At 42.7% G+C, this 20,279-nt stretch overlaps 1 protein-coding gene, 1 long non-coding RNA gene and 1 pseudogene across 2 annotated transcripts; 1 reads left to right on the plus strand and 2 right to left on the minus strand.

Moving 5' to 3' along the window:
• Positions 1-811: 811 nt before the first annotated feature.
• On the plus strand, positions 812-18,570 carry LOC150009671 (uncharacterized). The gene is made up of 3 exons (XR_016511193.1): positions 812-940; positions 11,268-11,454; positions 17,828-18,570. It is a non-coding gene; the product is annotated as an uncharacterized LOC150009671 (long non-coding RNA).
• On the minus strand, positions 8,262-13,364 carry ZNF689 (zinc finger protein 689). The gene is made up of 3 exons (XM_090277604.1): positions 12,832-13,364; positions 12,521-12,634; positions 8,262-11,205 (listed from the first exon to the last, which is right to left on the minus strand). Exons 1-3 carry the CDS (start codon positions 13,034-13,036, stop codon positions 10,022-10,024), a joined length of 1,503 nt encoding a protein of 500 aa, XP_090133730.1. The 5' UTR covers positions 13,037-13,364; the 3' UTR covers positions 8,262-10,021.
• Positions 13,910-14,153, minus strand: LOC150009673 (ATP synthase F(0) complex subunit f, mitochondrial pseudogene; annotated as a pseudogene).
• Positions 18,571-20,279: the final 1,709 nt, after the last annotated feature.

Raw genomic sequence — 20,279 nt, forward strand, 5'->3', positions numbered from 1 at the left:
TCACTTGCCCGAGCTGGTGTGGCTCAGTGGATTGAATGCCAGCCTTCGAACCAAAGGGCTGCTGGTTGGATTCCCAGTCAGGGCACGTTGCCTGGGTTGCAGGCAGCGTCCTCAGTTGGGGGCGAGTGAGAGGCAACCACACATTGACGTTTCTCTCCCTCTCTTTCTCCCTCCCTTCCCCTCTCTCTAAAAATAAATAAATAAAATCTCTAAAAAAATCCATTCATTCAGCCTCCTTGGGAAGCAATTTGGTAATAAGTACCAAAATTACAACTACAATGTTGATGTAATTGTTTATTGTTTAATGGGCGCAGAGTTTCTGTTTGGAATGATGAAAAAGTTCTGAAAATAGTGGTGATGGTTATAGAACATTGTGAATACATTTGTATACTTAAAAATGGTTAAAATGGTCAATTTTACCACAAAGAATCAGTTTTGCACCCTCCATAGTAATTTTAAAAACCAACTTAATTTTGCTTCCAAACATATTTCTTGAACACCACTCAGGACTTGTACAAAGTATCCTGTGAGTATATTTATTTTATTTGCAAGAATGACTCATTGTTCAGTTGACTCATTGTTAGCAGCAAGCAAACAGGACCAGAAACACAGACTTATTACAAGCAATGCTACCTGATCCTGTTATATCTTTTCTTCTAGGTACTTCTGCCTCTTTCCCAGATATGTTAACATTTTAAATCTGCATGTCAGCATTTCCTGTTCTTGCTTTTGGTAATATCCTCCAAACCGGTAACTTCTCTATGTTTTTTCTTTTTCTTTTCTTTTTTATTTCTTTCTTTCGTTTTTTTTTTTTTTTTTTTTTGAGAGAGAGAGAGATGGGGGAAGGAAAGGAGAGAGGGAGAGAGACATCGATGTGAGAGAGAAACATCAATTGGTTGCCTCCTGCACACACCCTTACCAGGGACAGAACCACAACCACGTAAGTGCCCTGACTAGAATCAAAGCACTGACCTTTCGCTTTGCAGGCTAACTCCTAACCAACTAAGCCACACCAGTCAGGGCATCTCTATATTGATTGTTAAGTTTTGTCAGTGAAATGAATGGATAATAACAGTAAAGTGGGCTATGGACATATATATTTTTTAATGCTTTGTCATGTATTTTATTTTTCAATTACAGTTTACATTCAATATTATTGATATTTTGTACTCATTTCAGGTGTACAGCATAGTGGTTAGAGAATCATATCCTTTACAAAGCATCCCCCCTGATATTGCCAGTACCCAACTGGCACCATACATAGTTATTACAACGTTATTGGCTATATTTCCTGTTTTACTTTATATCCCCATGACTATTTTGTAACTACCAATCTGTACTTCTCAGTCCCTTCACCTTTTTCACCCACTCTCCTGCCCTTGCAACCATAAGTCTGTTTTTTGTCTGTTTCTGTTTTGTTTGTTCATTTATATTGTTCTTTAGATTCCACAAATAAGTGAAATCATATAGTATTTTCTTTCTCTAACTGACTTATTTCACTTAGTATAATACCCTCTAGTAAACTATCACAAATGGTAAAATTTCATTCTTTTTTTATGGCCAAGTAATGTGTACATGTATCACAGCTTTTTTATCCACTCTTCTATTGATGGGCACTTGGGTTGCTTCCTTAGATTGGCTATTATAAATAATGTTGCAATGAACATAGGAGTGCATATATTCCTTTGAATTAGTGTTTGGGGTTTCTTTGGATATATACCCAGAAGTTCACTCACTGGGCCATAAAGCAGTTTCATATTTAATTGTTTGAGAAACTTCCATTCTGTATTCCATAGTGTCTGTACCAATCTTCATTCCCGCCAACACTGCACAGGGGTTTCCTTTTCTCCACACCCTTGCTAACACTTGTTTGTTGTTTTATTAATGACAATAATTCTGAGAGGTGTGAGATGATATCTCATTGTGGTCTTAATTTTAATTTCTCTGATGATTAGTGTCCTTGACCATCTTCCCCCCCCCCCCCATCTTTTGGAGAAGTGTCAATTCAGGTCCTTTGTCCATTTTTATTTTTATTTTTAATTAATTTATTTCAGAATTTGAGGTTATATTATAGTATCTTTTGTCCAGATGATGGGGTTGTATTTTATTTTTCAAAAAATTTTTGTTTGTTTTTCTATTACAGCGGTCCCACTTTTCCCCCCATTGCTTCCCCCCACCCCACTCACCCCTTCTCCTACAATCAATCCCCACCCTGTTGTCCATGTCCATGGGTCATTTATACTAGTTCCTTGACTTAGTTCCTTCTTACCCTCCTTCTCTCCCTACCTCTTGTCACTGTTAGTCTGCTCCTTGTTTACATGCCTCTGGTTCAATTTTGCTGATTTGTTTGTGTTGTTCATTAGTTTTCTGTATTAGGTGATACCATATGGCATTTGTCTTTTGTTGCCTGGCTTATTTCACAAAGCATAATTTTCTCTAGTTCCATTTGTGTTGTAGCAAATTGTAGGAGTTCCTTCTTTCTTTCTGCTGCATAGTATTCCGTTGTATAAATGTACCACAGTTTTTTGATCCACTCATCTACAGATGCCTTTGCCCATTTTAAAATGAGATTGTTTATTTTGTTGTTGAGTTGTATAAGTTCTTTATAAATTATGGATATTAGTGCCTTATCAGATGTATCATTGGAAAATATGTTCTCCCACTTAGTTGGGTAGTCTTTTCATTTTGTTGATAGTTTCTTTTTCTGTGTAAAACATTCTTAGTTTGATGTAGTCTCATTTGTTTTTTCCTTTTGTTTCCCCCAAAGAGATATATCAGAAAACATATTACTAAGAGAAACGTCAGAGATTTTATTGCCTATCTTTTCCTCTAGAATTTTTATGGTTTCAAGTCTTACATTTAAGTCTTTAAACAATTTTGAGTTTATTCTTGTATATAGTGTAAGAAAGTGATCTAACTTCCGTCCAAGATGGAGGTGTAGGTAGTCACGCTGCAACTCCCTTCACAATTAAGAAGAAACACAACTACCTCAAAACCTGAGACAACCAGAAGTTCCAGAAAATTGAGCTGCATGGAAGTCCAACAAACAAAAATATAAAGAACAAATACTCATCCAGACAGGTAGGAAGGGTGGAGCTGGGGCAGAGAGGAGAAAGTGTGGTGGCAGCATCAGCAGTGGTGGTGACAGTAGCTGTGGCCAGCCAGCAGAAAGAGTAATCATGCATTATAAAAGTTGGGAGGGGCACCTGGGGAGCACTCCCAGCACCAGAGCAGACTGCAAAGCAATAAAGCCTCATTGCTTCTGACTGTGAAAACCAGTGGTGGTTGCGCAGAGGAGGAAACTGTCAGTTTGTTTAGAGGGCTCCCATGGCCCTAGAACATCTGAAAACCCACCCACTCTGGGAACCACAACCAGGGCAACAGCTAGAGAGGCGCCAGTCCCAAATAGGAAGTGGGAGAAGTGCCTGAAAAGGGGGCAAGTGGTGAGCAAGCAGCATTGTTCCCTCTCAGAACCCTCCCCTACATACAGTGCCGCAACATAGTGAAACGGGTCACCCTGTACTGATGAATATCTAAGGCTTCGTCCCTTACAACGTAACAAGTGTGACAGCTCTTCCTAAGACACAGAGGCAAACACAGGAGCCTGTCAAGTTGAGGACACAGAGAAGTATGACCCCAAAGAGGGAACAAATCAAGGTTCCAGTGACAGAACTAAGCAATAAGGAGATAGCCAACCTAACATATGAAGATTTCAAAACACTGGTGATAAAGATGCTCACAGACTTGACAAATATGCTTGAGTATGGCAAACACAGAAGCGAAGAAGGGAAGGTTAAGCTAAGTGAAACAAACAAACAAACAAAAGCCACATGAAACCAATAGTGAAGGGAAGAAAGCTGGGGTTCAAATCAATTACTTGGAATATGTGGAAGAAATAAACAGCCAACCAGTACAGAATAAAGAAACAGGAATGGAAAAAAATGAGAAGAGGCTTAAGAACCTCTGGGCCAACTTTAAACATGTCAACATCCTCATCATAGAAATGCCAGAAGGAGAAGAGGAAAAACAAAAAATTGAAAACATTTTTGAAAAAATAATGAAGAAAAACTTCCCTAATTTGGCTAAGGAAATAGACATACAAGTCCAGAAAGCACAGAGAGACCCAAACAAGCTAGACTCAAAGAGGAACACACCAAGACACATAATAATTAAAATGCCAAAAGTTAAAGATAAAAAGAGAATCTTAAAAGCAGCAAGGAAAAAGAAGAGTTACCTACAAAGGAATTCCCATTTATAATCAGCTGATTTCTCAAAAGAAACTTTGCAGGTAAGAAGGGACTGACAAGAACTATTCAAAGTGATGAAAAACAAGGACCTACAACCAAGATTACTCTATCCAGCAAAGCTATCATTTAGAATGGAAGGGCAGATAAAGTGCTTCCCAGACAAGGTTAAGCTAAAGGAGTTCATCATCACTAAGCCATTATTATATGAAATGTTAAAGAGACTTACTTAAGAAAAAGAAGATCAAAACTACGAACATTAAAAGGACAACAAACAACTGTCAACACCAGAATCTAAAAAAATAAAAACAAAAACAACCTAAGCAAACAACCATAATAGGAACAGAATCATAGGTATGGGGATCATTTGGAGGGTTATCATCTGGGAGGGAGGAGAGGGAGAAAGGGGGAAATGGTACAGTGATTAAGAAGCATAATTGGTAGGTACAAATTAGATGGTGGGGGGGTTAATAATAATATAGGAAAGAGTGAAGCCAAAGAACTTATAGGCACGGGCCATGGACATGAACTAAGTGGGGTGGGATTGCTGGAGGGAAGGAGCATCCTGGGCAGAGGGGAGCAAATAGAAAAGAAATTAGGCTAAATGTAACAGCATAATCAATAAACTATACCTAAAAAATAGCCATTAGGCAAATATCATGAACCATAGGATAATAGGTAATATCACTAATATGGTAATAGTGCTTCAGGAGATTTTCTGAGGTAAATGACTGTGATTAAAATATCTTTAAAGATACTAATTAATTTTATATGATTGAATCTATAGTTAATATTAACTTTTAAGTTTATTATCTATTATTAGAAACAATCAAACTATATGCATAGATAACCTGTTATTGGTGGCGGTGTTCTAAATTCAAACTTTCTTTTCATACAGGATTTACTTTTAAATTAAGTTTCACTGTTAGTATAAATCATAAGTGCTTAGGTTAGATATTCAATATAATCACGAAGATATATTGCTTAAAGTGATTGAGTCCTTAACTAAGTTCTACCTATTCTAGGTGTTCATTTTGATTCTCATATCTATTTTAGATTATTCATGACATCAAAATTAATCATACCAATAACCTTTCTTGACTAAGTAATAATATCAATTTTCCCATCAATTTTTTTTAAATTAAAAGAATATTATCAGGCACTCTCCCTCTTAGGAGTGCATCCACACTTTTCCCTGCCCCTTCTTCTTCCTCCACAGTCCTGCAGCTCCTAAACTCTAAGGGTGCCCTGAGACTTGCAACAAGAGGAGCATTGGGCAGCATCAGCTCATCCTGGACTAACCCCAGAACCTGTCTGCAAGGTTCTCTTTTCTCTGACTTTATAGAGAGCCAAAGCAGCCAAGGCCAGGCTCTCCTGTTGCTTCTTCTTCCCTAACCCTTTCCTTGTGTCTGTGTCTCCAGCTTTAATAAACATAGTTTAAAAATATATTATCTCAATGTTAGCAGTGCAGGAAAGTGTTGCCTGCTCTACTAGTAAAAATGAACAGTCTGTGTCATTAGTAGCTAGGTGGGTAGTTCTAGATTATTACACTCTAAGCCAGACACATGCTTCCCAGTATTTTTGGTCTAGGTACTTTAATGTTCCATCCCATTCTTGACATCACACTCTCAATAGTCAGAGTGGTTAATTAAGTATCTTGTGTTTTAAAAAGAGGTAGAAGGTTGCAGGGAGCAAGCCAGGGATAAGAAGGGTGTTCCTTGATAATTATCAAGTGTCATGGAAAATCTTCTCACTGGTATTTCTTCTTTTCTAAGAAACTTATTTAGAAATCTTAGCTCTAATAAACCAGTCACTGAAAAAAGAAAAGAAAGAAGTCTAGTTTCTTTTTTTTTAACGTATATGTCCAATTTTTCTAACACCATTTATTAAAGAGACTGTCTTTACCACATTGTATGTTCTTTCCTCCTTTATCAAATAGTAATTAGCCATATAGGCATGGGTTTATTTCTAGCCTCTGCATTCTTCCAATGATATGTTTGTTTTTATGCCATACTGTTTTTATTACTGTGGCTTTGTAGTATTGTTTGATAATCAGATTGCATGATCCCTCCAACTTTGTTCTTCTTTCTCAAGATTGCTATGGCTATTTTGGGGTCTTTTGTGGTTCCACATACATTTTTGGATTACTTATTCTAGTTCTTTTTGTTTTAAAACATTTTATAGTCTATTTACTTATTTTTTAGAGAGAGGGGGAGGGAGAAAGGGACAGAAACATTGATGTGTGAGAAATACGTCAATTTATTCACATGCCCTCAATGTGGGACCTGGCCCACAACCTAGGCATGACTGGGAATTGAACTGGCAATCTTTTGGTTCACAGGCCAGTGCTCAATTCATTGAGCCACAGCAGTCAGAGCTGTTCTAGTTCTTGAAATATGTCATTGGTACTTCGATAGGTATTGCATTGAATCTGTAGATTGCTTTAGAGTATGGACATTTTAGCAATGTTAATTCTTCCTACCTACTAGCAGAGTATATGCTCCCATTTTCTTCTTAAATTTCTTTCTTCAGTGTCTTATAATTTTCCAAGTACACATCTTTTACCTCCTTGGTAAAACTTATTCCTAGGTATTTTTTTAATGTACTTGTTAATGAGGTTGTTTTCTTACTTTCCCTTTCTGATAGTGTATTACTGGTATACAAAACTGCAATGGATTTCTGGATATTTATTTTGTATCCTGCTACTTTACTGAATTTATTTATCAGTTCTAGCCACGCTGTGAATGGCTACACATACATTTGGAAAAGGCTAGGAAGATCTACTGTGTATGTTTTTGCCAATGTAACATGGTCCTTCATCAATAGTACTCAGCCTCCTCTCATTGATTTGAGCTCTAGATTTGGAATTGGCTAAAGCCTGAGAATTTGAGGGCAAGGCCTTGCATTTTTGGCATACTCGGCAAGATATGTAGCAACATGAGAAACCCATGGAGGAGAATCTCCTAACACCTACTTTATGGGGTTCTTGTAAAATTAGGTTGGAATGTACATAAAATGCTTAACACAGTGCTTGGTATAGTATAAATGCTCAACAAAGTGGCTGTAATACTATTGCAGTAGGCCAAAGAATAAACAAAATGGCTGTAATACTACTGCAGTAGGCCAAAGAATAAACAGAATTGCTATTGCTTCAAGAAATTTAGCTGAAAATAGGGGATGGGAACAGAGGCCAGAAGGAAAGTTAGTTTTTTAAAGATAAATTTTAGCATGTTTATAGGCTAGGGTGTGTGTGTCCCATACAAGAGAGGGACTCTGTATCATAAAACTAAGAGGAGAGAGAAAAACAGTAGATGGAGCAAAATCCCTGCGGGGGCAGTTGATGAAATCCTGGCACAGCTGTTGGTGAGCATTGCATATGAGGGGCTTTCTTGAGGTAGGAAAGCGAGTGAACATGAGTGGTTACACTGGTAAATTTGGAGTCAGAGTGGGGAGTGGAATGTTGAATGAGTTCCTATTTAATACTTTGTGCTTTCTTAGTGAAGGAGGTACTCACTGGCTCAAGATATATGGAAGACTTAAAGTGATACTGAAGGTTTAACTGAGGTTGGAGGTCAGAGAAAGTATCAGAATTTTTCTTCATAGCTCATATATAGGCATAAAGGCAGATGGGAGATTAACCCATATTGGGGCTGTGTATTAGTTAATTCTTTTGGTTGCAGAAACTCAACTTAAAACTACCTAAAGCAGAGCCTGGGGTTGAAACCTAGTTGTCTCATCTCTGCCCTCTGTAGACCACACAATGGAACTTGACCACCAATGGCTCCCAAGTTTTAATGAGTTAGTCAGGCCCAAAGGAAGTTATAAATCCCTTGGTAAAAAAATAGTTGGTTGACCTGGTGATAAAAAGTAGGGAATAGAGCCAATTCTAGAACAGGGGGCTAAGCAGACATCTAATAGGTCTGCTAGAGTAGGGCAGGTCTCCATCAGAACTGTAAAAACTTCTTAGCAAGGAAGTTGATTTACATTTTATAAACAGTAATTCCACAGGGAACATAATTCATTCAACAGACATTTTAATAAGATCCAATCTGGTCTGACCCGCTACCTTGGGGTAGTTCATCATCCAAGAAGAAATAGTCACAATGCAACTTGCTAAACACCAGAACAGAGGTAATCACAAAAACTGTGTTCCCCAGCTGCTCCCCCGCCTCCGGGGCCGAGATCAGAACTGAAGGAAGAAGCAACAGGGGTAGGATGACCCCTTCCAGCTGCTGGAATGAGATGAGTCAGGTTTGGAAATTCCAATTTGGTGCACCTACCCAAGGTAAAGTGATAGGCCTGTTCAGTCAATTCAGTAAAGCTTTACTGAGCACCTACCTATTCAGGGGTGGGGTGCCATGGAGGCATATCAAAGATTAAGACACATTGCTGCCTTCTAGAGTTTATGTGAGGGGCCAGGCATGAACACAACTTGATGACAGTATGTATACTCTTTGCTTTATACGCAATCACCTAGCTTTCTACCTTCCTTGAACGAACTCACCTCATTCTATGGAAAAAGAACAAAGAAAAAAAGTTGACCGAGGACTCATGGAAGGTTCTGTGCTGAAGTGAGACCTAGGATTTTCCAACCACTGGCTTCCAGGAACCAATCCAAACCCACTATATAAAGTACAAGCTGGTCCTCTTTTCACTTCTTTCTCCTAGCCCATACCTCCACTGCTTTTCCTTAAGATCAGCCTTTCCCCAAAGTTCACTGCACTTATGTCCCAATTTGAACCAATTTTCCAAACACAGCATGTGGTTTTAAAAAGCTTAGGACCCTGGCTGGGTGGTTCTGTTAGTTGGAACATCATCCCATACACCAAACGGTTGCAGGTCTGATCTTCAGTCAGGACACACATGGGAGGCAACTGATTGATGTTTCTCTCTAAAATCAGGATTTAAAAAAATTAAAGTTTAGGTATTTGGGTGTCTGCAACCCAATAAGCTCCTGGTACAGTGCTGTCACTCCTCCCAAATCCAATGCAATCTAGAACTGTTAAAACAAGTATAGACCAAGGTACACTGGCTTGCTTTTGTGACTCTTTAAAAGGGAGAGTGAAAAACCATCACCTGTTTGGAGATCATATGCAGGAAGTGAAACCCTGTCTTTAAGGAATGATTGACCAAATTAATAGTTTAACCTGAAAACAAGGGGGCCAAAATAATTGAAATGCTGCCATGTAGATGAATTAAACATATTCTGGGCAAGGCTTCCAGGGAAGGAGAATGTGGCACTTAACCACCTTCTAAAGATCACAGCTATCCCACAATGAAATAACCTGCCTTGTGAGATAGTGAGCTGCCTGTCAAGGAAGTTTTAAAGCAAGGGTAGAAAACCACTTAGCAGGTGTGTTGTAAAAAGGGGGCTAAACAAGATTATTAAACCTGGTATGGAGGAAGAGGCAGAGTAGGGTAAGATCCTGCCACCTATTAATGGGATCCTCCTGACTGCACACAAGGGGACAGGTAATTCCTAGATGCAAATTAGAAAGGCAGACAGACCCTAAAATATATGGGGAGAACTTTTACCCTGATGACCACACAGAAATTCTTTTGGGGTAGGATAGCTTGTTAAACTTAACCAAATGTTATTTCTCCTAATGGGACTATCTGTTCTAGACAGTAAGGCAGCCAGTGTAGTGGAATATACCCAAGTTCAGGTCTGTGCAGCAGAAGACCCAAGTTATGGTTCTGAATCTGCCCAGTGTGACCTGGGGCTTCTCTGGGCCACTCCAGGAAATGAAATGAACTTAAAGACAGTTCTTTCCATTCTAAAGGACACTGTCCTTCTGACTGGGTCCCTCTATAGCAGATCTAGGGCTACAGTTTTGGACCCTGGGGCTACACTTGTGGACTGCTAGAGACCATCTCTGGCGAAAGCAACGGCCACACTCAAGGCAGGGGAAAGGCTTCTCCCCAGTGTGCAGAAGCTGGTGCTGGGCCAGGTGGCTCCACTGGGCAAAACGCTTAGAGCACAGGTCGCAAGCATAGGGCCGCTCGCCTGAGTGAACGCGCCGGTGACTGGCCAGTAGTGAGGGGTAGGCAAAGCGGCGGCCACAGTCTTCACACGCGTGCAGCTTCTCCTCAGTGTGCGTGCTGCGATGTATGGCTAGGGAGCCGCTCCGACGGAAGGCACGCCCACAGTCTGGGCAGGGATAGGGCTTCTCTCCTGTGTGCAAGAGCTGGTGCTGGAGCAGTGTACTGCGCTGGGAGAAGCGGGCCTCACAGTGCTCGCAGGCATAGGGGCGCTCCCCAGAGTGTACTCGCCGGTGGCTCACCAGGCGAGAGGACGAAGAGAAGCGCCGCTCGCAGTCTGGACATGGGTATGGCTTCTCTCCAGTGTGGATGCGCTGGTGGATGACTAGAGCGGTGCGCTGGCGGAAACGGCGGTTGCATTCGAGGCAGGTGTAGGGCTTCTCTCCTGTATGTGTGCGCTGGTGGATGGCTAACAGGGACGGGTAGGCAAAGCGTCGCCCACAGCTAGGACACTGGTGGGGTTTTTCGCCCGTATGTGTGGTCCGGTGATTGGCCAAGGACCGGCTCCTACGGAAGCAGCGGCCACAGTCGGGGCAATGGTAGGGCTTCTCCCCTGTATGGATAACCTGGTGTTGGGAGAGATTCTTACGCTGGGAGAAACGTTTGCCACACTGGTCACAAACGTAGGGACATTCACCAGAGTGTGCCCGCCGGTGACTGACCAACAGGGATGGGTAGGAAAAGCGGCGCCCACAGTCTGGGCAAGGGTAAGGCTTTTTTAGATTCTGGGCACACTTGTGGCTTTTCAGGGCCTGGTGATCGGGGAAGGTACAACCGCAGTCAGGGCAGATGGGACCACCAGATGTCTGTCTGGGAATCAATCGGGGCTTGCTGGGCTTCCGCCCTCTCTTCCCCTTTCGGGGCGCCTCCTTAGGTGGGAATACTTCCTTCTCTCCATTCTTCTTTCTGGTTCTGGTTTCTACAGGGACACAGGAGAAATTAATTTAACAAATACTGGGCTACTACTCTTGCCTATTTCAGTGTTACAGGTTATAAGACCAATGGACTCTGCCACTGTCTTCAAGGAGTGTTAGTGACACAGACAAACCAGTGTGACACACTGCTATGAAAATATGGAGGAAATTACAGGAGCCCCTAACCCAGCTTGGAGAAACTGAAGAAGGTTTCTTGGAAATTAGCTGACTTTAAAAATGAAGTTTTTGAAAAGGTAAGTGTAAGGCAGTAAGTGGAAACAAGGTTATGAGCTGGCAACTAGGTCATAGGGCCTTCTGAGCCAATGATTCTCAAATTTTATTGTGATCAGAATCACTGGAAGGCTTACTGAAACAGATGGCTGGGCCCTACTCCCAGTTTTGGATTCAGAAGGTCTGAGGTGGGACCCACGAATTTGCATTTCTAAGGTGATTAGGAGTGATGGTGCTACTGGTCTGAGGACCACTGCTGTAAGAACCTTGAACTATATTTTACCCAGTGGTTCTCAAACCTAAACATACATCCCTATCAATTGGGGCTATCAAAACACACACATTCCTAAATATCTGTAACACTAAATAATTAATTCTAAGACGGGTTCCAAGAATCTGTATTTTTATCAAGTTCCCCAAAGGACTAGATTAACTAACAGCCATTTGACAACCCGCTTTGGCAAAAACTGAATGGTTTTACACAAGAAAATATCAGGGTCGGATCTGACTCTTAGAAAAATAGTCCTGGTCTGAGAGAATCTGGTATAGAAAATCCAGTCCAGACAGTTCCATATTCCCCTGTGGATGGATCTGGAGCCCTTCTACCTGAATGGCATTACGCAGAGCCTTGCTTGATCCTGAGGAGAGTGCATTATGTCTTGCACTGATCAGGGTCCTGCCAGAAGGGCAGAAAGAGGCCCCTGCACCCCAGGCAGCTGTGTTCTCATGAGGTCCCTCCAACCAAAACACAGAAAACGCAGAGAGGTATGGGGTCTCTCAGTCGGATCCTAATTCAAGAGGCTGGGGGCAGGGTTCCTAGGAAGGACGCAGGAGGGTAGTAGCTTCTTTTAAAAGCTCACTGATTCATTCACACCATAGAGAACTGCAGATGGTTGGTGTGCAAACTGATATGTGAATCTCTGTGTGGCGGACCGACCCAACACCATCATAAACAGTACCCCAAAACTGTGAAAACGAATTCAGGAAATGGAGCACTATAACATGGGTCATGGGTACCCCTAACCTCCATAACTCTGGACTGAGTCATCAGAAGCTACAGGCCCTCTATGGGCATTTTTTTTCACTCACTTCTTTGGACTGTTAACCCCCTGGGGCACTCCTGTGGATCCAGGGCAGCTGGTTCCCAGTCATCGGTATTTCGTTCCAACCAGGAGATGAGGGCTGGTTTGGGACCTGCGCACCCTGGGGAAGAACCAGTCAGAGGTGCAGCTCATCCGTAACCTTAGGTTAATATCTACCCAGTGCATTTCCTGCCAAGCCCCCGTCCTCCTCCCCTGACACAACCTGGTCACAGGCCAGGAGCCTGGACACTCTGGTCCCCAACCGCCAAGCTCCTCCATCCCTTTTGCCCCGTGGAAGCAGACTGGGCCGGGCCTCACCGAGCGCGCCCAGGTGGCCGTAGGTCTCCCGCATCACGTCCCGGTACAGGGCCCTCTGCGCGGGCCGCAGACACCCCCACTCCTCCGGGGAAAAGTACACGGCCACGTCCGGGAACTTCACCGCCCTTGGCCTCCTTCCCCTTCTCCGGCCAAGTCCGGCCTTTCCTGCTCCCCCTGCGGAAAGCGGAGGCGAAGGTGGTGCCATTGGACCCGAGAAGCCGGCGCCACAACCTTCCCCGTCCCGGCCTCGGCCCCCGGCGGGCCCCGGGCTTTGGGAGCCGCCGCGGACCGAGACTGAGGGTGCCTAGGGCAGGTCAGGAGGGAACCGGAATCAGCTGCCTGCAGGGCTAACGGAAACTTCTCGCTGTTATTCAGGAAACTCCTGCCCGAACTTGAGGGAAAGGTACCGGAAGATGCCTTCTGGGAAAATGGCGGCGCTGCTACTGCACCGCCTTTGCCTGGAACACAGGCAGCTTCCAGCTATCGATTTTATTGACCAGAGCGCCATGCCGGCTTCCTACCCTCTTTGCCCTCAAGTGCGATGGCGTTGCGATTGGGCTTCACGCCCTTTTTTCCTCCCATTCCACGCACTCATTGGGCGGCAGTCGAAGATCAAGCGTTCTAATTGGGTGCTTACGAAAGCAGATTGTTTGAACGAAGCCAACTCAAGCGTAAGGGCAGGAAGCTGGCCCCTTGGCGTCGAGTGTCTGAGTTTTGAGGCGGGAAGCTGCTACGTGGCCTGGGATTAGCTCCTGGCCCCAGTTCTCTAGCATGGGCTTCCTACCTGAGGGAGGGGCGGATTTGAGCGAGGGAGCCACTCCTGCCAACCCAGGCGGAGATGCCCCTGGGTTATCTACTTGTTGCCCTTTTGGGAAGGGCGTTAACCTTAGCGTTTCCTCTGTGCGGGCACCATACTCAATATATTACACATTATATCTTATTTATTCTTAGCCACCACTGTGTGAGGTGATGGTATCATCCAGGTTCCACTAATGAGGAGAGATCTCAGAGGGATACTGCTAGTAAAGCAAAGGGACATGTTTAAACGTGGGGCTGAAAGGGCCTTTATTCATGCCACTCAAACGTGTTTGAGTTCCCTGTAAGAATGGCAGTAGTTGAAAAGGATGTAAGCTGGCAGCACCTTAGAAACCCCAGAGACACTCCCTTTCTTCACAACGATGTACTTGTAAATACCAGTAGTAACCTCTTTGAAACGCTCCAGCAATGTATGTAGGGGTAAAATCTTGCATCAGTGTCCAGCTTGGCAGCTCCCCTATTTTGACCTTCATGATTTTCTTCCTCAGTGGTATCACTGACACCATCTTGGAATCCCAGGGGTCCGCTACTGAAGCAGGTGTGTGTGTGTGTGTGTGTGTGTGTTTAAAGGTTTTATTTATTTTTTATTTTTAGAGGGGAAGGGAGGGAGAAAGAGAGCGAGAAACATCAATGTATTGTTGCCTCTCTCATGACCCCAACTGGGGACCTGGCCTGCAACCCAGGCATGTGCCCTGACTGGGAATCGAATAAGGGACCCTTTGGTTCGCAGGCCCACACTCAACCCACTGAGCCACACCAGCCAGGGCTAAAGTAGGTTCTTAAGAGTTATTTGTACACCAATATTTATAGCAACATTACTCACAACAGTCAAGAGGTGGAAGCAACCCATTGTTCATTAAAAGATGAATGGATAAACAAAATGTGGTGTATACACACAATGGAATATTATCTGGCTTTACAAGGGAAGAAAGTTCTGATACATGCTACAACATGGGTGAAACTTGAGGACATTTTATTAAGTGAAATAAGCCAGTCACAAAAAGATAAATACTGTATGATTCCATATATATGAGGTATCTAAAGTAGTCAAATTCGTAGTGACAGAAAGTAGAATGGTGGTTGGGTGTGATTGCCATAGGCTGAGGAAAGGATAAAATGGGGAGTTGTTTAATGAGTAGTTTCAGTTTTGCAAGAAAAGAAAGTTCTGGAGATTTGTGCATAATAATGTGAGTACCACAAATAAATTAATAAGAATAAATACTTAATAGAATTCACTAGCAGACCAAATCCAGCAACATATAAAAAGGAGATACACCATGATCTGACAGGATTTATCACAGGATTTCAAGGTTGGTTTAACATCTGAAAATTAATGAATGTAATACCTCATGGACTGATAAAAGACAAAAACCACATGATCATTGTAATAGGAGTAGAAAAAGCACTTGACAAAATCCACATGTCTTTATGATGAAAACACTGAACAACTAGGACTAGGAGGGAATGTCTTCAGCCTAAGAAAAGACTGAATGTTTTCCTCATTCACCATTATTACTCTCATCACTTCTATTTTATTCTGTTACATTGTACTGTTCTAGCCAGGATAGTTAGGCAAGAAAATGAAATAAAAGATATTAGAAAGGAAGATGTAAAAAATATTGCTGTTTGTAAATGACATGACATACAAACTCCTAAGGAATACATTTTTAAAAAAAGGAAAGAATAGAAAACAACTTTATTTTAGCCACTTTGCTTTGGAAGATTATCAATTTCTTATAAAACTAAACATACTCTTACCATACCGCCCAGCAATTGCACTCCTTGTTATTTACTCTAATGAGTTGATAACTTATGTCTACACAAAAACTGACACACATTTATAGCAGCTTTATTAATAATTGCTAAATTTTGGAAGCAACCAAGATGTCCTTCAGTAGGTGAACAGATAACTAACCTGTGACATAGTCATACAGTGAAATGTTAGTGCTGAAAAGAAATGAGCTATCAAGCTATTAAGAAACATGGAGGAACCTTAAATGCAGATTGCTAAGGGAAGCCAATCTGAAAAGACTACATACTGTATGATTCCTACTATACAGTATTCCCTCACTTATCGTGGGTATTACATTCTAGACCCCGTGATAGGTGAAAATCTGCGAAGTAGGAACCTTACATTTATTTTAGTATTTATATATATTTTAAGGCTTTATAAACCCTTCCCACACACTTATAAACCATTCCCAGTCCCTTATTAACCTTTCCCACTCCCTTATTTACCTTTTCCACACTTTTATAAACACTACTTATGTTCTTAAACATATTCTACACTCTTAAACCTAAGTAACTTTAACAACATACGTATACAGTACTGCAAAATCCTGCTATATAGCGAAAAATCCGCAGTAAATACTTAAATATAATATTTTTAAAAACCCCACTATACGGTGAGGCCGCGATAAGTGAACCGCAATATAGAGAGGGACTACTGTATAACATTCTGGAAAAGGCAAAACTATGGAGACAGTGAAAAGATCAGTGGTTGCCAAAGGCTGGGGGTGAGGAGGGATAAATAGGTGGCGCACAGGGGGGTTTTAGGGTAGTGAAACTATTGTGTATGATAATGTGATGGTAAATGCATGTCTTTAGACATTTGTCAAAATCCATGGAATGTACAACACCAAAAATGAACTCTAATGTGCACTATGGATTTAGGGTCATAATATTGTTTCAATGTAGGTTCATAGATAATAACAAATGTACCACTCTGGTATGGGATGTTGATAGTGGAGGAGGCTATGTATGTGTGAAGGCAGAGGGAACTCTATTTTCAGCTCAATTTTACTGTGAACCTTAAAATACTCCAAAAAAAATCTATTAAAATTTTTTCCAAAAAATAGCCCTGGCTGGTGTATGGCTCAGTGGACTGAAAAGAAAAAAGAAAAAAGATTCTGCCCCGACTGGTGTGGCTCAGTGGGTTGAGCGCCATCCAGCAAACTGAAAGGTCGCTGGTTTAATTCCCAGTCAGGGCCATACCTGGGTTGCAGTCAGTGCACATGCCTGAGTTGCAGGCCCTGTACCTGGTTGGGGGCATGGGAGAGGCAACCAATGGATGTTTCTTTAGCATATTGATGTTTCTCTTGCTCTTTTGCTCCCTCCCTTCTCCCCTCTCTAAAAATAAATAAATAAAATAATAATTCCTGGTACACCATTTAAAAACATTATGTTGCCCTGGTCAGGTGACTCAGTTGACTGGGGTGTCATCCCATATACCAAAAGGTTGTGGGTTGAAACCCGGTTGGGGCTTCCTACAGGAGGCAGCTGATCGATGTTTCTCTCTCCCTCTCTCAAATCAATAAACATATCCTCAGGCGAGGAATAAAAAAGAACATTATCTTAATTGAGCCAGATTCAAAAGACCGCATATCGTTTGATTCCATTTATATAAAATGTCCAAAAGAAGCAAATCTATAGAGGCAGAAAGTAAGTTAGTGGTTGCCAGGGGCTAGAGGAGGGGAGAATGAGGGAATGATGGCTAAGGGGCTTCTTTCTAGGATGATGAAAATATGCTAAAATTTATTGTAGTCATGGTTTCATAATTGAATATAATAAGGACATTAGTTTCTGAATAACATTCTCTATAAAGCTGTTAAAATAACTACTATGTTGTAGTCGTATACATGGGAAGATGATGTTGGTAAATTATTCACACACACACACACACACACACACACACACTCCAAACAAATAAACAAAAACGAACCCTCAAGGCTTCCAGGAGGCATTCTGGAACAGTCCTTCCCCAAGTCTCGGCCTGATACCAGCCATTTTATCTCCTTTTCCCCATCCCATCTAGGCATTTTGCACTCTGTGGGTAGTCTCCATACCCTAGAACTGGTTTCAGTAGGTTGGGATTCAACGAGAGAGTGAGCAAAAATGGGCAGCGCAAGAAGGTCCTAAAGGACTTCACTGAGTGCCCCCCGGTGGCCGTAGGTCTCTGGCAAAAGGTCCCGGTACTGAGCCTTCAGCACGTTAGGCTTCACCACTCACTCTCCCAGGAAGAAATAAATACAAGGCCTTCGCTGCGAAGCTTCAAGGCTCTTTCCTCCTGGCTCAGGTCCAGGCTCTGGGCTCCAAGGGGCGCGGGGAGAGGGCGGCGCTTTGGAATCTTTCAGTCCTCAGGTCCTGGATGTTACAAGCCCAGGGCCACTGTCTCTTACAGGCTGAGGAGACACTGCTCCGTTGGACCTGGCATTTTAGCACACCCGGATCTGGCTCCGCGTGGGGCCAAGCTGCGGCCAAACAGAGGAATTACTGCGTCGGGTCCTGGGTCACTCTGATACTGAAAATGGAACAACAGTACAGGAAAATGCCCTGAGAGAATATGGCGGTGACCTGCCTTCACAACCGTCACTCAGAAGCAGTTTGAAGCTTGTCATTCATTCCCTCCAGTTGATCTTGTCAAGTAAGAGTCAGCTCTAAATCCCAGCTTCTGTTCTTACAATTCACTCTTCATTTGGTGCTTGCAGCCTTTGGCTAGCTTGAGGACGTTGCTTCTGACAGCACCCAATTGTTCCCATCACGTAAATAACTGTGTCTGCGCTGATTGGCCTCTTGGTCCAGACTCTAGGACGTTGTTGCTTAGTAACGCTTGACTGGAGGCCGGCTTCTTACGGAACGCAGGATCAAGCTTTTCGAGGTGGTTACCGCGTAAAAAGCCCGCTTTAGTCAGCGTCCTCAGCGCGATTCTACCTTGGTTCCTTATGGTCTGCTGACCCACAATGCCTCCGAGAGTGCGTCCTGGCCGTAAAATGAACTGGGTTCCTGTCCTGAGAGAAGTCATTTCTGGGAAGCTGAGCACATTTATGGAACGTCAACGTTATGGAAGTCTGTAACCCTGAGCAATGCTCCACATGAGGGTAGGCAGTGTGGTCTCTATTTAATAATAAGAAAACTGAGTCCTGACTGATGTGGCTCAATTGGTTAGGAATGGTTGGGAGCGTCTTCTGTAACCAAAAGGATTCGGGTTTGATTCTCTCTTGGGGCTAGGTTGCTGGGTTCGGTCCCCTGTGGGACACATGCGGCAGGCAACCAATGATGCTTCTCACTCCCTTCTGAGCGGGGCCCAGGCTTCAAGTCCAGTGCCTTTTTTACTGACTTAATCACCAGGGGTTTCCCTTCTGAGTCGGCAAGGCCTTGGAGAAGCTCACACACACTTTGGGGACAGAAGTCCCTGCCCATCATGATTTATAGAAGCACCCTCTTCCCTTTTCTCCACCGCTTTGAGGGCTGAGTGGACAAAGTCAGAATCTTATTCTTTGTTGCACCTAAGAATCTAATAACTGTAGTGATAATAAGAAAAACAATAACCCACACAGTGTGTTGGGAATTGTGCAAAACACTCCAAATACATTATTTTGTTAATTTAATGTAATCCTCTAGATCAGTGGTTCTCAACCTTCCTAATGCCACGACCCTTTAATACAGTTCCTCGTGTTGTGGTGTCCCCTAACCATAAAATTATTTTCGTTGCTACTTCATAACTGTAATTTTGCTACTGTTATGAATCGTAATGTAAATATCTGATATGCAGGATGTATTTTCATTGTTACAAATTGAACATAATTAAAGCATAGTGATTAATCACAAAAACAATATGTAATTATATATGTGTTTTCCGATGGTCTTAGGCGACCCCAGTGAAAGGGTCATTCGACCCCCCAAAGGGGTCGCGACCCACAGGTTGAGAACCGCTGCTCTAAATAGACAAACCCATGACGCTGATCACATCACTTTCCGAATGGGGGCGCTCATGCTCAGTCCAGTAAGAAACGCAGTAACAGAGCTAAAGTGAGCCAGCAATAGAATCCAATGTATCCAACTTTGAAACTAAGTATCCTAATCATCATGCTATACAGCTTCTCTTCAGCACAATAGTTCAAAAATAAGGAAGTAATGAAAAAAAATTTTTTGTTTGCTTTCCCTTTGCCCTTATTCCATAATTAACTCCCTTTACAGATATGAGGTACAGGACCTGTGAACACAGGCCTTGGAGTCAGGTGAAACTTGAGCCCTGCCCCAGTCTCTTGGCATCTGTATAATGTAAGCACATTTCTTCACCTTGCCATTGTAGGTTTCTTCATTTCTAAAACTGGGGTCATACTATCTACCTCACAGATATGTCACTGAAGTTTAAAAGAGTTTAACTGTACACTGTGGGGCCTATGGTAGGCAATTAATTCAAGGGAGTTATCTGAGAGGGATGGAACTTGGCTAACAAGAGGGATGCTGTTGGTTCACAAACGAGACTTTCCCAGGTGAAATTTGAAACTGGTTCCCATACACAGCAGGCAAGGAGAGACCAAAGAAAGAGGCAGACTACCCCATATTGGTAAGTGGCAGGTTTAACAAGCCAGGGACCTTATATACAAGGCTTGTCCTGGGCAGTCGCAAGATGAGTAGATCTCCACTCACACCTGCCAGAATCTTAAAAGTTTATACAGAGACCTTAATAGGGTTCAGTCACGTATACTGTCCAGATGGTCTCAACAACACATTGCTCTCTCAAGGCTGTGTCCTTGAAAATGGCTCCCACTGTGGGACCAGTGGGCAGATCATATATTCAGGGACAGGGGAGGGGGTGAGAAGCTTCCAATTGCCCAGGTTGGGCTCAC

Source organism: Furipterus horrens, unplaced genomic scaffold (assembly GCF_987537825.1).
Source record: "Furipterus horrens unplaced genomic scaffold, mFurHor1.1.pri manual_scaffold_5, whole genome shotgun sequence".
NCBI classification, from domain to species: domain Eukaryota; kingdom Metazoa; phylum Chordata; class Mammalia; order Chiroptera; family Furipteridae; genus Furipterus; species Furipterus horrens.

Excerpts from the sequence above, each read along its gene's own strand:
- ZNF689 (XM_090277604.1), bottom strand. The coding sequence starts at position 13,036 with ATGGCACCACCTTCGCCTCCGCTTTCCGCAGGGGGAGCAGGAAAGGCC. Across the intron at positions 12,635-12,831 it reads CGGCCACCTGGGCGCGCTCG|GGTGCGCAGGTCCCAAACCA; the intron begins GTGAGGCCCGGC and ends GTTCTTCCCCAG. Across the intron at positions 11,206-12,520 it reads GGGGTTAACAGTCCAAAGAA|AAACCAGAACCAGAAAGAAG; the intron begins GTGAGTGAAAAA and ends GTGTCCCTGTAG.